Source organism: Rosa rugosa, chromosome 1 (assembly GCF_958449725.1).
Source record: "Rosa rugosa chromosome 1, drRosRugo1.1, whole genome shotgun sequence".
Taxonomy (NCBI): domain Eukaryota; kingdom Viridiplantae; phylum Streptophyta; class Magnoliopsida; order Rosales; family Rosaceae; genus Rosa; species Rosa rugosa.
In genome coordinates, this window is record NC_084820.1 from 56,882,272 (window position 1) to 56,896,342 (window position 14,071).

Below are 14,071 nucleotides of genomic sequence, written 5' to 3' on the forward strand. Positions count from 1 at the left end.
CTAACATAGAACAATCAATTACAATTTGAATTTTGTACCTCATAAGTCTTCTACGTGATTCTAAGTTACTCATGCAATTCAAGGTGTAATGTTCCCATTGGGTTTCCGGCCATAAAAAAAAAAGGATGTTTATTTCTAAAATTTTCAGAGTTGTAGGCGATTCAGCATTTACCGTTTCATCTTAAATTATTACAAATTACTATATAACAATGTTTATTAAGGTTTTCTTTTCATATATAGTAGACAATTGATTTAATAAAAATATCTAAAAGTTTTACTTAAAATTTCCATGTTTTTCTTCAAATTTCCATAATTTTTTTTTATTATTTACCGAAATCGATATATCCTCGATATTTCTGTCGAAATTTCTGTTTCCGGGACCATCGAAATTTCCTCGAAACTCGATATTTTGGTCCTTGGAAAAATCAACATTCCAAGCACAAAAGTTAACTACCACCTCAAATTTGGACAAGAAAAGCGATGCAAAAACAAAATCAGTAGAGAAATTAATTTAATCGAAGCTAATCGGAGAGGAACTGAATTCATACACAGACTTGTTAAGCTAAAACCCCAAACGATCGAAGAAATTGAAGGAAATAGAGCTAAGCGGAGCACAGAATCGTGATCAAGTTACTCACTCAGTAATAGGAACAGCATGCTTCTTCGTCGCGATGGTTGCGGTACCGAGACCTCTCGTCGCCATTTTTGGATTTCTGCTCGAGAAATTTGCCCGGAAAAAAAAAGAATGGACTTTCAGAGTGATCTCTAAAACGAAGTGCCGTTAAACTTAACGTTTGGTAGTTCAAAATCCGCCTGTATGGACTTTGGGATTTGGGCGGGAAAGAGAGAAGTAGTTGGAGGAGGGAAAAGGGAGACTCGACTTTCCTTGCAGCTACAATTCATACTCACTCGCTGTAAAAAACTGACACGTGGCCAGGATGACAGACTAGACCGCACGCGGTGGTTTGGTGCAGCTGTGTAGGGGGCTTCTTAGTCATGGGTAGAACTGTCTTTTCAACACTCTCATTGGATTAGAGTGATACACTCTCACAGTCACAGGTAATAATATAGAAAAAAAAAAAAGAAAAAAAATTAGTATCCTCTCTCTATAAATAGTGCGTTTTTCCAATCCAGATTGCCGCTCAAACCCTAAGCGCTCAATGTGTGGTTTTGGTGTGAATCTCTGCTCCCTTTGCCAGGTACTACCTCCTCGATCATCTTCTTGTTTTTTCTGAATCTAAGTTTTCTATACCTAAATGCCTCGATTCGGTTTCAGATTTGGATTGGTTGGTTCTGGTGTTCCTCGTTGATTTAGGTCTTCTTACCTTTCTCCATAACAATTTGCTATAGTCATCCTTAATACCACTGATTTTACTTCATATTTTGCGGCGATTTCTCGATTTGCTCTGCTAGCTTGTAAGTTCTAGCAATTAATGTACAAATAGGAAGTTATCATCCTTTTGCAACTGGTATGAACCAATGTTTATGCTCATTGCTGGCTTTTGGATGATTTAAATATGTGATCACAAGCTTGTACAAATCATTAGTATGATGACTACACAAGGAAGACTTTGTTGGGGTTTAAAATTTTGCATTTATTTGATGCTTCCAAATGAGCCATATATATGTGGCATCATCATATGTTTGGATTTTAGTTGGGGTGATTGTGATACTACCAGCTTTGCCTTTTGTGTCGGTTGTGCTAGCTTGCTCTGTCTTCCGTAGTGATTGTATGTTGGTTTGACGTCTAGGGACTAGTAGGGGTATCAGTATCTGACACGCTTAAAAGTAGCAAACAATTTAACCCTGTAAAATGTCATCGATAATATAGGATAAGTAGGGATCGTTCTAGCCGAGGATTGAGGGTACACCTGTAATTGTGAAACAAATAAAGAATTAAAATATTATTTACAAAAAAAAATAAAGAATATAAATATATACAAGTAAACACAAATAAGGGGGTTTTATGATTATAAGATTGAAAATTAAAATAAATAAAGAAAATCTAAAAACATATATACAAGGGTGGAACGCAAGGAACAAAGATCAAAACCACATCCATATGAATGAAATCCAATTACAATTCCTATAGTTGATTATCTAATGTCATGAGAAAGAAGTTGACTATGTGAAACGTTAATAAGCAAACAATTTCCCATATTTTACTTTCCTTGAATAATTGATCTAAGTGAAAGCACCTAAATCGATTCTATTGAACATGCAATCATAGTCTAGAAAGCTAGCTAATCAAGAACATATTCAATGCATGAAGAACAAAGAAAAGATGTCAACCAAAGTGCACAACCTAGTATGAAAAAGTTCATCTATTTGCAATCCTCCTTAATTGATTTCGACTTTTGTCCAAAGCCTTTACTACTTATGAAATAAGTTCACAAAACTATTAGGTGAATTGTTTACCTAAATCTAGCTCCAATTACATGCACATATCCTAAGTTGGCCACCAAAGAACACATACATATAAAAGTTTTCTATAATCCAAAATCAATTAAGCAATCTCACATAAGCAACATAGAAATCAACACAAAGAAATCACAACTTTTATTCAAACATAGAGACGGGCTTTAAACTTTACCCTTAACATTATTTGTTAACTAGAATTCATAGTCTTACAAAATCAAACAAAGAAAACAAGAGAAAGGATATAATACACCTTGAAAGATGAATGATAAAGCCTTGAGACGAAGAACTTGAAGATCCTTGAAAGCAAGCAATCTTCTAGGGACAATACAAGGGTGGATGGCGGCTATAAAATTGATGTATTACATGGCTTCTCTTTCTCCTTGCATGAAAATGCAGAACAAGAAGACTAGAGAATGGAAAGGAAAATGGAGTGGAAATGGAGAGACAAAGAAGATGAAATGGATGAAGGAATTTGTGATTGAGAGTGAGAGGAGAAGGTGTTTATATAGGGAAGAAAAAGAAGAGTGAAATGATGAGAGGAAGAAAAATAATGAAAGTGGTTTGTAAAATATGGAAAAGATGGAGTAATGATGAAATGAAAGCAAAACATGAAGGTGCAGAAATATGGAAGTGATGATGATCAATTAAAGAGATTGGAGTAGAAAAATATATCCAAGGAAAAAGAGATAAGCATCTAGCTTTCTTCATGTGGGTAGGAAACATGAACATGATGAATGTTGAGCTGGTTTTAGGTCAGTTTCTGCTCCTTTATTCCTTCAATTATTTCTCCACTAAGACTTCAGAATGGGCCTCCGATTTCTTCATATCAAATGTTCCTCTATGAGTGTAGATCATCCTGGTCAAATTGCAGAGCTTAATTCCATGTGGTTGGTCCGGAAACTGTGCTGGACTCCTTACAGGTCCAGTTTTCCAGTTTTGCTTATGCAGAAAATTGGATTGACTGTTTGAAGGCTTTCCACTCAAAACTAGCTCTGACACTCTTCATAACAAATTATCCTTGGGATGTCTAGGATGAAACTAGAAGGTTTCAACTCATTCGGAGTTCGTTTTGTCAGACGGCTACCCCTCCTTTCTTGTCTAGCTCACTTTCTCTTAGCCGGAGTAGGAAAATGTCTAGCTCACTTTCTCTTCTCCATTATTTTCTTAGTCATTTCTGAACTTTGAGACTCCATTTAGCTCTTAAAGTATCATCACGAACACAATGTACCTATAAAACACCAAATAAGTTAAATCGATTCGGTTAAGGAATTAACTAAGCAAAATATGAGGAATTAACTACTAAAATATTACATTAAAATGCTCGTATTAGTATCACACTAATTATGACTCGTATTTTGGTTATGGTACTTCTAAGACCTTGGAGATCTTTTAGTTTGGGAAATTGGAAAGGTCATAACTTAGATGTTCTGTTAGACTTGTATGGTTGCAAAATGAGACTTACCGAAAGCATATATCTACCTATGTGCTTAATTCAGAAAGGAAACATGATAGGTTTCTCTATTCAGTTAGGTGGTTCTCTGTTCACTTTCTTTGCTATTCTTTTATCCACAATTGACTTTTGTGAATCAGTTCTGTAAAGTAGTAGTTAGAACATGAGAGAACTTGCTTATAACCTGGTTTGAAAATTTACATTTTTTTGTTTTACTAGTAACAGAAGTGTAGTGAAAATTTGTGAAACTATTAGTTTCTGTTTTACTTAACTCTATTTGCGGCAAATGTAAGTATACACAGGCCATGAAACCATTCGTTTAATGGGTATGACAAAATATGTTTACCTTTTGCGCGCTCTATGTATGTGTTTAAGACTAAATATATATCAATATTGTGGAAGTATCACTACACCAAAAATGTTAACACACAACACTTTTTGCACAACGAAAAAAAAAAATGCGTTGTGTGATGAAGAAAAGTTAATCACACAACATGTTTACTAAACTAACGTTGTATAAGGGGGTTAAAATTCTGAATTTTTTTTTAGAAGGTCATTGCACAACGGTTACAAGAATAATCCGTTGTGTGAATCATAAAAAAAATAGCGGCAGATTTCCCTCCTAGATCGACTCAAATTTGGCTCCAAATTGATACTCTAAAGCACAACAGAATAGTTATATCTGTTGTATGAGTGTAGCTTGCAAAATATCATACAACTGTTTGTTTACTTTCTGTTGTCTGATAAAGGGAGATATATTGGGAAAGTTTGGATGTGTGTAGATTTGCCTCAAAATGGCACTATTCCCTCCAACATTTCCCTGCATTCTCTCCCCCAAAATTCGATTCCCTCTCAGCAGGCAACAAGAGGCGGCAAAACTGAAAATTTTTAACTGGCATTCAGACAACAGATATGTGGAAAACCATGGTCTGATGCCTGCATGATGAAATTAATGTGGCCATGTGTCCTAGCGCTAGACAACTACACAATAGCATCGATCTATTCAGACCAAACTATTAGAACACTTCAGAAAAAATCCATTCAGACCAAACTAATGCCCACAGCTAAACCCGACACGACATTCACTCCACAAAACCCCACAGCTGACCCCAACTCACCCCGACTCTCTCTCTGACTCCCTCGCTGTCCGACTCTCACTCTGACTCACTCCACAGCTGCCCCGACTCACTCCACAATCCTAAACCCTAAATCCACCACCTCCAAAGCGAAGCCTTCGAAGCCCTAAATGGGAGATTTCCCTTCGAAGCCCTAAAGGAGATTTCTCTGTGAATCCGTGGATTCACATCGGAGCAGCCTTAGACTTGGATTCACACAGGAGCCCTAAAAAATTTCGTCATCTCGAACTTCGATTCACGCCTTTGATTCGATTTGTCTCGAACTTGGTAAGTTCTCGTCGTCTCCTTTACTGTTTTGATTCAATTTTGATTTGAATTTGTCAGCTTTCGCTCTTCGTTACTGTTTCAATTCACTGAGATGCAAAATTTAGGGTTCTGATATTCATAAGTAGATCTTAAAATTGTGCACTCTAGTCACCGGAGTTTAACAGAGACTCGGATCTCCATCTCCGACCATGGATTCCGAGCCTTTCGAGAGAGAAAAGAACGTGACTTTTCTGGGGATGATGTACCGGCTCCTCCCACACTAATCCGAAAAAGCTTCATCATCTTCTTCTTCTTCTTCCTTTGAAGGTCCTCGTTCTACTGAGGGCCTCTCTGCCGCTTTGTCCGATCAGTCTCGTATTATAGTCGCCAGACCTGTTAGGTACAGACCCATCTAGCTCTACCCTTTTAAAGTTTATAAATTTCTGATTGTATATATGTGTGAATTGGGTTACTTTGGTGTGAAACTCGTGAAATATTTGATCAATTTATGCAGTAGGTCCATAATGCCTTGTCTTTAACTAACAATTATGCTACCAAAGTTTGGTTCTTTAATCGCTTTTTCGCAAATTGATTCTGGGTTTTGCTATTGAGCTTCCCAAACTTGTTTTGGCTTGTGTTTAAGTAGAGTTGTTCACGTATTGGTGAGGCTTGAATTAGTATATGAACTTGTGTTATGGTTAAGTGAACTTCAATAGTTGGATTGAATTTCTGCAATTGGACTGAATTGGTAAATTTTTTATGTTTGCTTGAAGAGGAGTGGTGTCCCTGTGGACATGCTCAAAGTTCTGTGCAATTGCCTTTGTTGCTGGGATCATTGTTGGCTATACCCTGAAGCGACGCGTTAAACGCTGGGCTAACAAGCTTCTCAAGAGGATCAAAGACGATTGATTGCACCTAGGTTGAGTTAAGTTATCGCATTCAATAGATTGTCGTCAATAGATGAGTGATTCTCTAACATTAGTTGTGTAAAGGGTGCATTTTTGAGGAGTTTTCAGCTTCTGTGGTGACAAATGCATCTCACCTTATCAACAGATATTGTTATCCTTTTTAAACTACTATGGTAAAGTTTTAGAGAACAGCATAGGCTATCCTTTTTATCCTTTTTAAACTACTATGAGAGATCTTTAGTCTCTCAGTCAATGAAGTTGCGGATTCTTCAATGTTGGATTTTTCTAATCTGATTGAAATCTTGTGTTTGTTTTGCAGTTTTTTGTTGGTGGAAACTGGAAGTGTGTAAGTATTTTTTTTTTTTTATGCAACAACGTCTCTCTTTCTGCATTACCTATAGTATATAGTTGTTTTATCTGCTCAGAATTTTTGTGCTTTAGGGTTTGATTGGGTTTATTATTTGATTATGATATATGTGATTGGCTTTACATTCTCTGTTTTAGATACTCAGAATAGTATCTTTCAAAAATATTCCATTTTTCGATTAATTTTTTTGTTTAGTATAAAAGCTGCCTGATTTAGTTTCACAAAAGCAAGTTTACGTTCTGTGATTTTTGCCTTGGTAATTAATTTAGTGGAATTTTAATGGTACGTACTGAACAAGTAGATATTTCAAAACATAGTTGATAACAGTCTCGTTTAAACAAACACACTGTGAGAACCTGACCTTATGAAATGAAATGATTTCCATGCCTAGTGTAGGTAGTTATTTGTTTCCTAATTGCTGAGAGAGTCAGTAATAGTCAATTTGTTGCATTTACAGAAAAAATTATTATGTATATGTTTATATTTAGGACGTATTCCCACCTTGTGACACACCTTTACCATGGTGCTCTCCTGATTTTGTTTCAAGTTATCATGCATTTTTTATGTGCATTTTTCTTATTCATTTTGCAGAATTTGTAACTTGTATTCAACCCTTTTAATATGGTTTCATTTGTTCTGATCCTTTTGTCCCTGCTGATTCATCTAGAATGGCACAAAAGACTCAATCAGCAAGCTAGTGTCAGACTTAAACAGTGCAAAATTGGAACCTGATGTTGGTGAGCTTATTTGTTTGAACTTTAATATAAGCCTGATTCAATTTTCAGTAGATTTACTAGACTGCACTAGTAATTTTGTCACTGGCCATCTGGATCGGAATATAACTAAAATTGAATCCGAAAAATAAGTTTGGTAAAATGTACAAGTTTGATAAAATTGTAACCAAGTAAGACGCTTTTAATTTATAATATGTGTTCCAGAAATATTAATATGGTTTTGAATTTAACATAACTTTCCTGGAGATTTACATTTGTTGATTTCTTTTACATTCATACATGATATTCCAGCCATCTGCATTCATCTACCTTTTCATTTGGGCTTTTATTAAAATCTATTCGTGTTTGTGCTAGTATCTTATGTGCATGTTGAAGATCGACTGAAGATGGTGATGAGCGTGAGAGGAGAGATGGAGAAGCTGAGCGTGGAGCAGTTGAAGGCAGTGAAAGAGCAAACTGATCTGGAGGTCAATCTTCTCCAGGACTCTCTCAACAACATCCGCACCGCCACCACCCGCCTCGAGCTCGCCTCCTCCGCCCTCCACGACCTCTCCCTCCGACCCACCGGCAAAAAGATGCTCGTCCCTCTTACCGCCTCCCTTTACATCCCCGGAACTCTCCAGGACCCCGACCAGGTCCTCGTCGACGTCGGCACCGGCTACTTCATCGAGAAGAACATGCCTCAAGCCAAAGACTACTGCGACCGCAAGATCAATCTCCTCAAGTCCAATTTCGAACAACTCGTTGAGGTCAAAGTTCTCCTCTTTGTGAATCTATTTCAATATTTTGTACGTTTGCTAGGTTTGGTGATTAGTCTTCCTTCTTTCTTGCTCATATACGAGACCTGAAATTGAAAACCTCCTTATGCATAATATGTTTCTTGTTTGCTACTCGTAATGCCAATTTCATATCTCAGCTACTTTGCTATTACCTTCAAAAATTCATTGTTTTGCTGCTCTGTGGCAGCCGCAATTGAGTAGTGTTTCTGTGACCATTGATCCAGAGTTTAGGAGATTGCTGATTGCTGTAATGTTTTCTTTGTATGTTTTAATCAAAGGGGGGACAAAAATGCTCCTCTTGACTCTAATGCATACCTTAAACTGCTTTAAAGTAGGGCTACTCTTTCTTTGCTTATTAGTTCTTCCTTTTTTGTTGTTGTTTTCTTCTAATTACGAAATTGTAAATTGATATGCAGGTTGCTTCTAAGAAGAAAAGCATATCTAATGAAGCTGGGTTAGTTTTGCAAGCAAAACTGAAGCAGATGGCTCCTGCAGCACAGTAGGAGACAAGGACTTTTAATATGTGTGCTGTGGTATTCAAGTTAAGATCATGGTGAAGTACTGGTGACTTAGGAGTAGATTATGCTTGTTTTGATATAGAATTCAAACATCATGTTAAGAGTTGTGGTTTGCACGCTTGAACTGGTGCGGTTTTGTTCCCTTACAAATGGGATTAATTCTCTTCTGCTCTTTAAAGACTCTAGTTGTGGTGTATCATTGCAGAACTACTTACAATTTACAATTTGCTTTTTCCAGCTTCAAATGTTGTGTGGTGTATCATTTGATGAACTACTGTTCATTTGGTAAATGGACCAAATGAATGCACAATTTAATTTAGGAATGGGATGTTCAAATGATCAGATAACAGAATAGATATAATGGCGACTGCACGAATGGCCAAAATTGGAGCAAATACACTGCAATCATTCATATCACACATCGGTTTTTAACAAATTAGTGTATTCTAATTTATACTCACACAACAGAAGCAATTGAACTCTGTTGTTCCAAAAGTTAATCAGACAACAGATATAGTCCAAGAACTGAAGTTTGAAGATCAATCAGACAACACACAAAATAAAAATATGTTGTCTGACAAGCTTAACATACAACAGCTTGAAAACAAGCACTGTTGTCTGACGGCAGCGCCGCAACTGCCGCGCAGCTGCGCTTGGCATCTGCCGAGCCATCTGCCGAGCTATCAGACAATACTTTTAACACATACCCGTCGTCTGTGTGTTTGTCAGACAACTGTGTTCCACCGTTGTCTGAATTTTCATCAGACAACGCCTCACTCTACAACGGTGGGTCTTCAAATCACACAACGGTTTTCTGCCGTTGTCTGATAACAAAATTGGTGTAGTTATATGTAAAACACGTACTACAATTATTTGCTTCTGTTTCTTATTTTCTAGGTAAAGAACACACATTTGTTATATACAATGATGGAAGTGATGCTGATCGGCTTGTTGAGTTGGTTCTGGCTCAGGTACTCAGTTTATGATTCCTGTAATTCCTTTGGAATGAGTAATCTATTGTATTGTATTGTATGAATACAAACACACTGTTCATCTGTTTAGTTGTATGCAGGGAATGATGCATACTACTCTCTGCATACTCATATGAACCGTTCCTTGCTCAGGTACTTGCTGTATGTATGATGGCTTGTGTGCAAACAGAGAAAGCATAATTGATTACTATAAAGCATTCCCATACTTTGTTATTTATTGATTGGTATACATGATCTGTTGATGTTATTGTACACATAATAGCACAGAAAAGCAAGGCTGGTGTGAGTATTGTTATGGTGGCATAGAAAGATAGAAATGTTAAGAAATGGAAGGTAATATTTGATAGCTGACATATTTTCAGAGAACCTAGGGAAATAGTAGAGAACAAAGGTGGGACAACAGAAAGACTAAGACAGGAGAGGAGATATCAAGGGACCAAGCCTTCAACAGCACTCAATTTCCTCCAATCTTCTTTGCCTCACAAGAGGGGGCCTTATTGCTTTGCCTTAAGTGACAAAATTATCAGAAGATTCATTAAGCGACAATGGACCTTCGAAGAATATTTACTTACACTAAGATTTTAATCAGACTATTAATGACATTAGCTCACATACATTTTACTTAGATTTCCTCTAGATTGATTTTTGTTTTCATTCACCGTCTTATATTACCTTGGAGACTTCTCTTTGAACCAAAGAGGCCTTAGCTTTAGAGCTGGGCCAATGGGATTAGTCTGGGGCTTCCTTAGCTTTCAATACCTTTTTGCTACTTCTGTATTACGTTGTAGGTTTTGCATCATGCACTTTAAATGCTGTACACTATTTGAATGCCACTGATTTATATTAAATTTACATATGCAGCGGTCAGGTTGCCTTGGCAGTTTATTAGCTGAGTGAAGAAATCGGCAAAAAGCATACCGGTTGTTGCGACCTGATATATCTCATGAGCACGCACATATGTAGCTTTTGCGTCACGGATTTTAAGGTTCATCTTATCTATATCTACTACATATTGTAGTCCACTTCTTAAACAGGAATGCTTGCCACTTGAATGGCATGGGTTCTTTGGTATTTTGGGATAATGGTTTAATTTCTACCTCTTGGGTTTGGGTGGCCTTAGCTTAATAACCTGACTTATGGTTTAATAGTAATAAAGCCTATCTATCAGAGAAACAAAATTTAAACAGAAATTTTTAAAAAAGGAGAGCAAAGCAAAGGACACAGAGCACTCCTCTTTAGAAACTCTTTAGTTTATTGATCATATGGTTTTTCATTTGAGTTTTCCTTACTCTTTGTCAGTAAATATTATACCTCTTATATGCAGGTGATAGGGTGGTCAATGTGGTTTTCTGAGTGTATATTTTCAGAAGGAAGTTGGTATTGATGAATATTATACAAGTGTGTGTCAAAATATCTACACAAATGCAACATTTTTATTTTATTTTATTCTATCTAGTGAAACCATTGATAAGAAATCTAGACACCAAGCTAGACCTGAAGAAATATGAGGATTTAATCCTTAGCAGCACCTAGATTTCATGAGTATTTTCATTTTCTAGAAAGTTTGATTTTGTGTGAAGTTAAGGAGTTTATTAGTACACTTCAACAGAACTTCCTTGGAACAATTTTGTGAAAATGTGAATTGTTGGTGGAACTTGTTGCTAATACAATCAGGTGGTATGATATAGCATTTTATGGCTGCCAACTTCATAGTAATGATTTTGATGAAGTTTTCCCGGCAAAGACTTATTGCCAATTTAATCTAGCTTCTTCAGAAAAAATAAAAAATAAAAAATAAAAATATACGGCTGTCATATTCCAAGCGAGCCCACTGAAAAGATCTCCAAGTCGAGTTTCCCCATAAAATTCAGTCTTCCAAATGGTCTATGCTTTTCATCTAAGGAATGAATGTGATAATACTATAATAGTGTCCATCTCCCTCCACCTCCGTATCTATTTTTTCAGTCCCTTCATGAAAAAATTTCTTAACTCTACAAGTTTCAGTATTTGAAACCAGTGCACCTGTAGACATAGAAGATTTCGACTCAATTTAGTGACTAATATTTGAATGCTGTGGTGATATGTGCAGTCAGATCTTCAATGACTAAAGGACTTCCCTCAGTCCTTTTGGTTAACTGTTTTTATAAAAGGAACTTGTTTCACCAGGGAGAGCTTATAGATGCACAGATGCTTCCTTTCCCTGGCAATGTTTCCAGTCCTCTTTCTAAGGTACAATTATGTTTTCTAATATACTGCTTTAGAAAAACAGTTATTTCCCTTTCCAATTTCTGGCTGGTTAATTGAACGCCGCAGCACCATAAAAGCATTTGGCATTCCAGAATCCCGCTATACAGCAGGTCCCATTTCTCCATTTACATGTTTTGAGTCCTCGTACTAAGGTGCAACTCCTTGGAATGTCCTTTTCATTTTCTGGCTGGTTGGTTCAATTCCCCATCACAGTAAACATATATAGCATTCCAGAATCCAGCTTTACAAAAGAACCCATTACTGCCTGTTACATGGATCTAGCTATCTAAACTTATTGTTGCTATCAGGATTTTGTCTGTGCAGTAAGACATGCACGTACTCTCTTTTGTTCCAGCCATCTATGATATGCCAGTGGGTATTCCTAAAACTTCATCTCCACCTACACTTGGAAGACTCTTCAAAGAGGAAAATTCTGTGGTATATAAGCCTAACATACTTTGGGGAATATTTCATATGAATCTTAGTGACTATATTTTTGTGCTAATTAACCATACCGCACTGGCATATTTAGTTTGTGCATTTAGCTGCTCTTTCTATATTTTTGTAAACTTACCTAGTTGGCCCGGTTGTTACTGTATTGCAGGTGCATGTGCACATCAAATGGCATATATGCGACTAAGGGATTGCCTGAAACTGATGATGCTGCTGAAAAGTGGTGTAAACTGTAAAGGACTAGCAGCCAAGGTGGTTTCAATCTATGTGTTAATTGAATGCTGTTGTTTCACTGGCTTTTGTGTTATCATATAGGAAGTTAGGAACTACATCCATTTTCAAATATATGTAAAGATGTCTGGCATAGAATCTTGTTACTAGCCTAAAATAGTAAAAATACTACTGTCTGGTTATGCTTCCAATGATTTGTGTACTAGTTTGCTCTCTTCGGCTGTGGGGTGCATTCACAGTTGCAGTGTTTCATGCAAACCACTCTAGCAAACATTAGTTGATCAGAGCACCTCTTTCCCATCTGTGACTGGTTGACTGATATATATTCTTGCAGACTTGCTGCTCTGGTGATAGCTCAGCTTGGCGTTGAACAATTCAAAACTTCTTCTCGGTGATGAATAGGCTTCTGTGTATATCTATGATATGAGAAAACCTTCTACATGAAAAATTATGACGTACTCTAGCTTATATGAAGTGAGGATTAGTACTTCATAATTGTGCCATGTACCTGCTAATTTTGACTTACATCATACTCACTGTACCTAGTCTGAAACTGAAAACAATATTTAGTTCATATGTCTGTTTCTTTGGGTGCACTCAGAAACCAATCATGAAAGAATTTTCTCATCATAACGTCTACGATCGAGAAGAGGAGGAGGTGAATGAACTCGGGAGGCTGAATGATGCTGGAGCTTTATTTGCTTTAGGTGGATTAAAGATGGGTTTCCTGCTAGCTAGGTTCCATCATTGTATCTCTGACAAAAAAAAGCTTCTATCATTGTATGTGGGATCTATGAAGGTCTGATATTGTTGATCTAGTTCTCGGTAATGCTCGTCTACCTGATGGTTTAAATGAGACTCTTATTGCTTTGGAGCCCAAAGTTGATTGCACGCTCGCACTGTAGTCATATATCTACTTGACCCTCCCAAGTTGTAAAGTTCTCAAACAAGGTTTCAATGTTTGTTCTGCGACTCCTATAAGGCATCTCATGCATTAATACGTACTACTGTTACTATTATTTTGAATAGTTATTAAAAAAATTCATGAGTATGCTAGTGTTTTACAAGTCATTCACGAAAAATAGATTTTTAGTCCGAGAACTTTGTTTGCAACTCAAGAGGGGCATCTCATTGTACATTGAATCACTATATATGATGACGTAGCTACATTAAAGAAGTTGAACCACTGAAAGTAGCCAAGTCCTGAAAGAGGTTCTTAATGCCAAAACTACGTGCTGCTGTCTCCTTTGCGGCTCAACACAATCGAATAAAATTTTGACCGATTCCATTTAAAAAAAAAAAGTACCAATACATCAAATTATAAGGAAAATTTAATGTACCAATACATCAAATCAAGTAGATTGGATTGAATACAGAGGTAGACTGACTTCATGCATAAGTAAGAATTAGTTAAGTAGACTAGTCTACTTCTCTGTATTGAACTAGTCTACTTAATGTATCGATACATTAAATCCGTAGAGAATCTCTAATTATAAAATAAAATAAAAGGTAAAAGTGATATTGTTAGATTCGTGGCAAAAGTCGTTAGGCCTTTCCCGACGGTTAGAGTTAGTTTCCTTTCTCACCTT

General features: G+C 36.7%; 1 protein-coding gene and 1 long non-coding RNA gene across 4 annotated transcripts; both read left to right on the top strand.

Moving 5' to 3' along the window:
• Positions 1-1,115: 1,115 nt before the first annotated feature.
• Positions 1,116-12,149, top strand: LOC133742506 (uncharacterized). 2 transcript variants are annotated; one of them, XR_009862605.1, is made up of 6 exons: positions 1,116-1,199; positions 9,457-9,530; positions 9,632-9,683; positions 10,413-10,536; positions 10,876-10,949; positions 11,641-12,149. It is a non-coding gene; the product is annotated as an uncharacterized LOC133742506 (long non-coding RNA). The 2 variants fall into 2 exon arrangements; XR_009862606.1 differs by lacking the exon at positions 10,876-10,949.
• LOC133742495 (prefoldin subunit 5-like) lies at positions 4,845-8,791 on the top strand. 2 transcript variants are annotated; one of them, XM_062170185.1, is made up of 6 exons: positions 4,845-5,274; positions 5,379-5,653; positions 6,027-6,507; positions 7,196-7,265; positions 7,617-8,011; positions 8,458-8,791. In XM_062170185.1, the coding sequence occupies exons 5-6, from the start codon at positions 7,649-7,651 to the stop codon at positions 8,542-8,544; spliced, it is 450 nt and encodes a 149-aa protein (XP_062026169.1). In that variant the 5' UTR covers positions 4,845-5,274; positions 5,379-5,653; positions 6,027-6,507; positions 7,196-7,265; positions 7,617-7,648; the 3' UTR covers positions 8,545-8,791. The 2 variants fall into 2 exon arrangements, with proteins under 2 accessions (XP_062026169.1, XP_062026160.1); XM_062170176.1 differs by having other exon boundaries at positions 5,400-5,653.
• Positions 12,150-14,071: the final 1,922 nt, after the last annotated feature.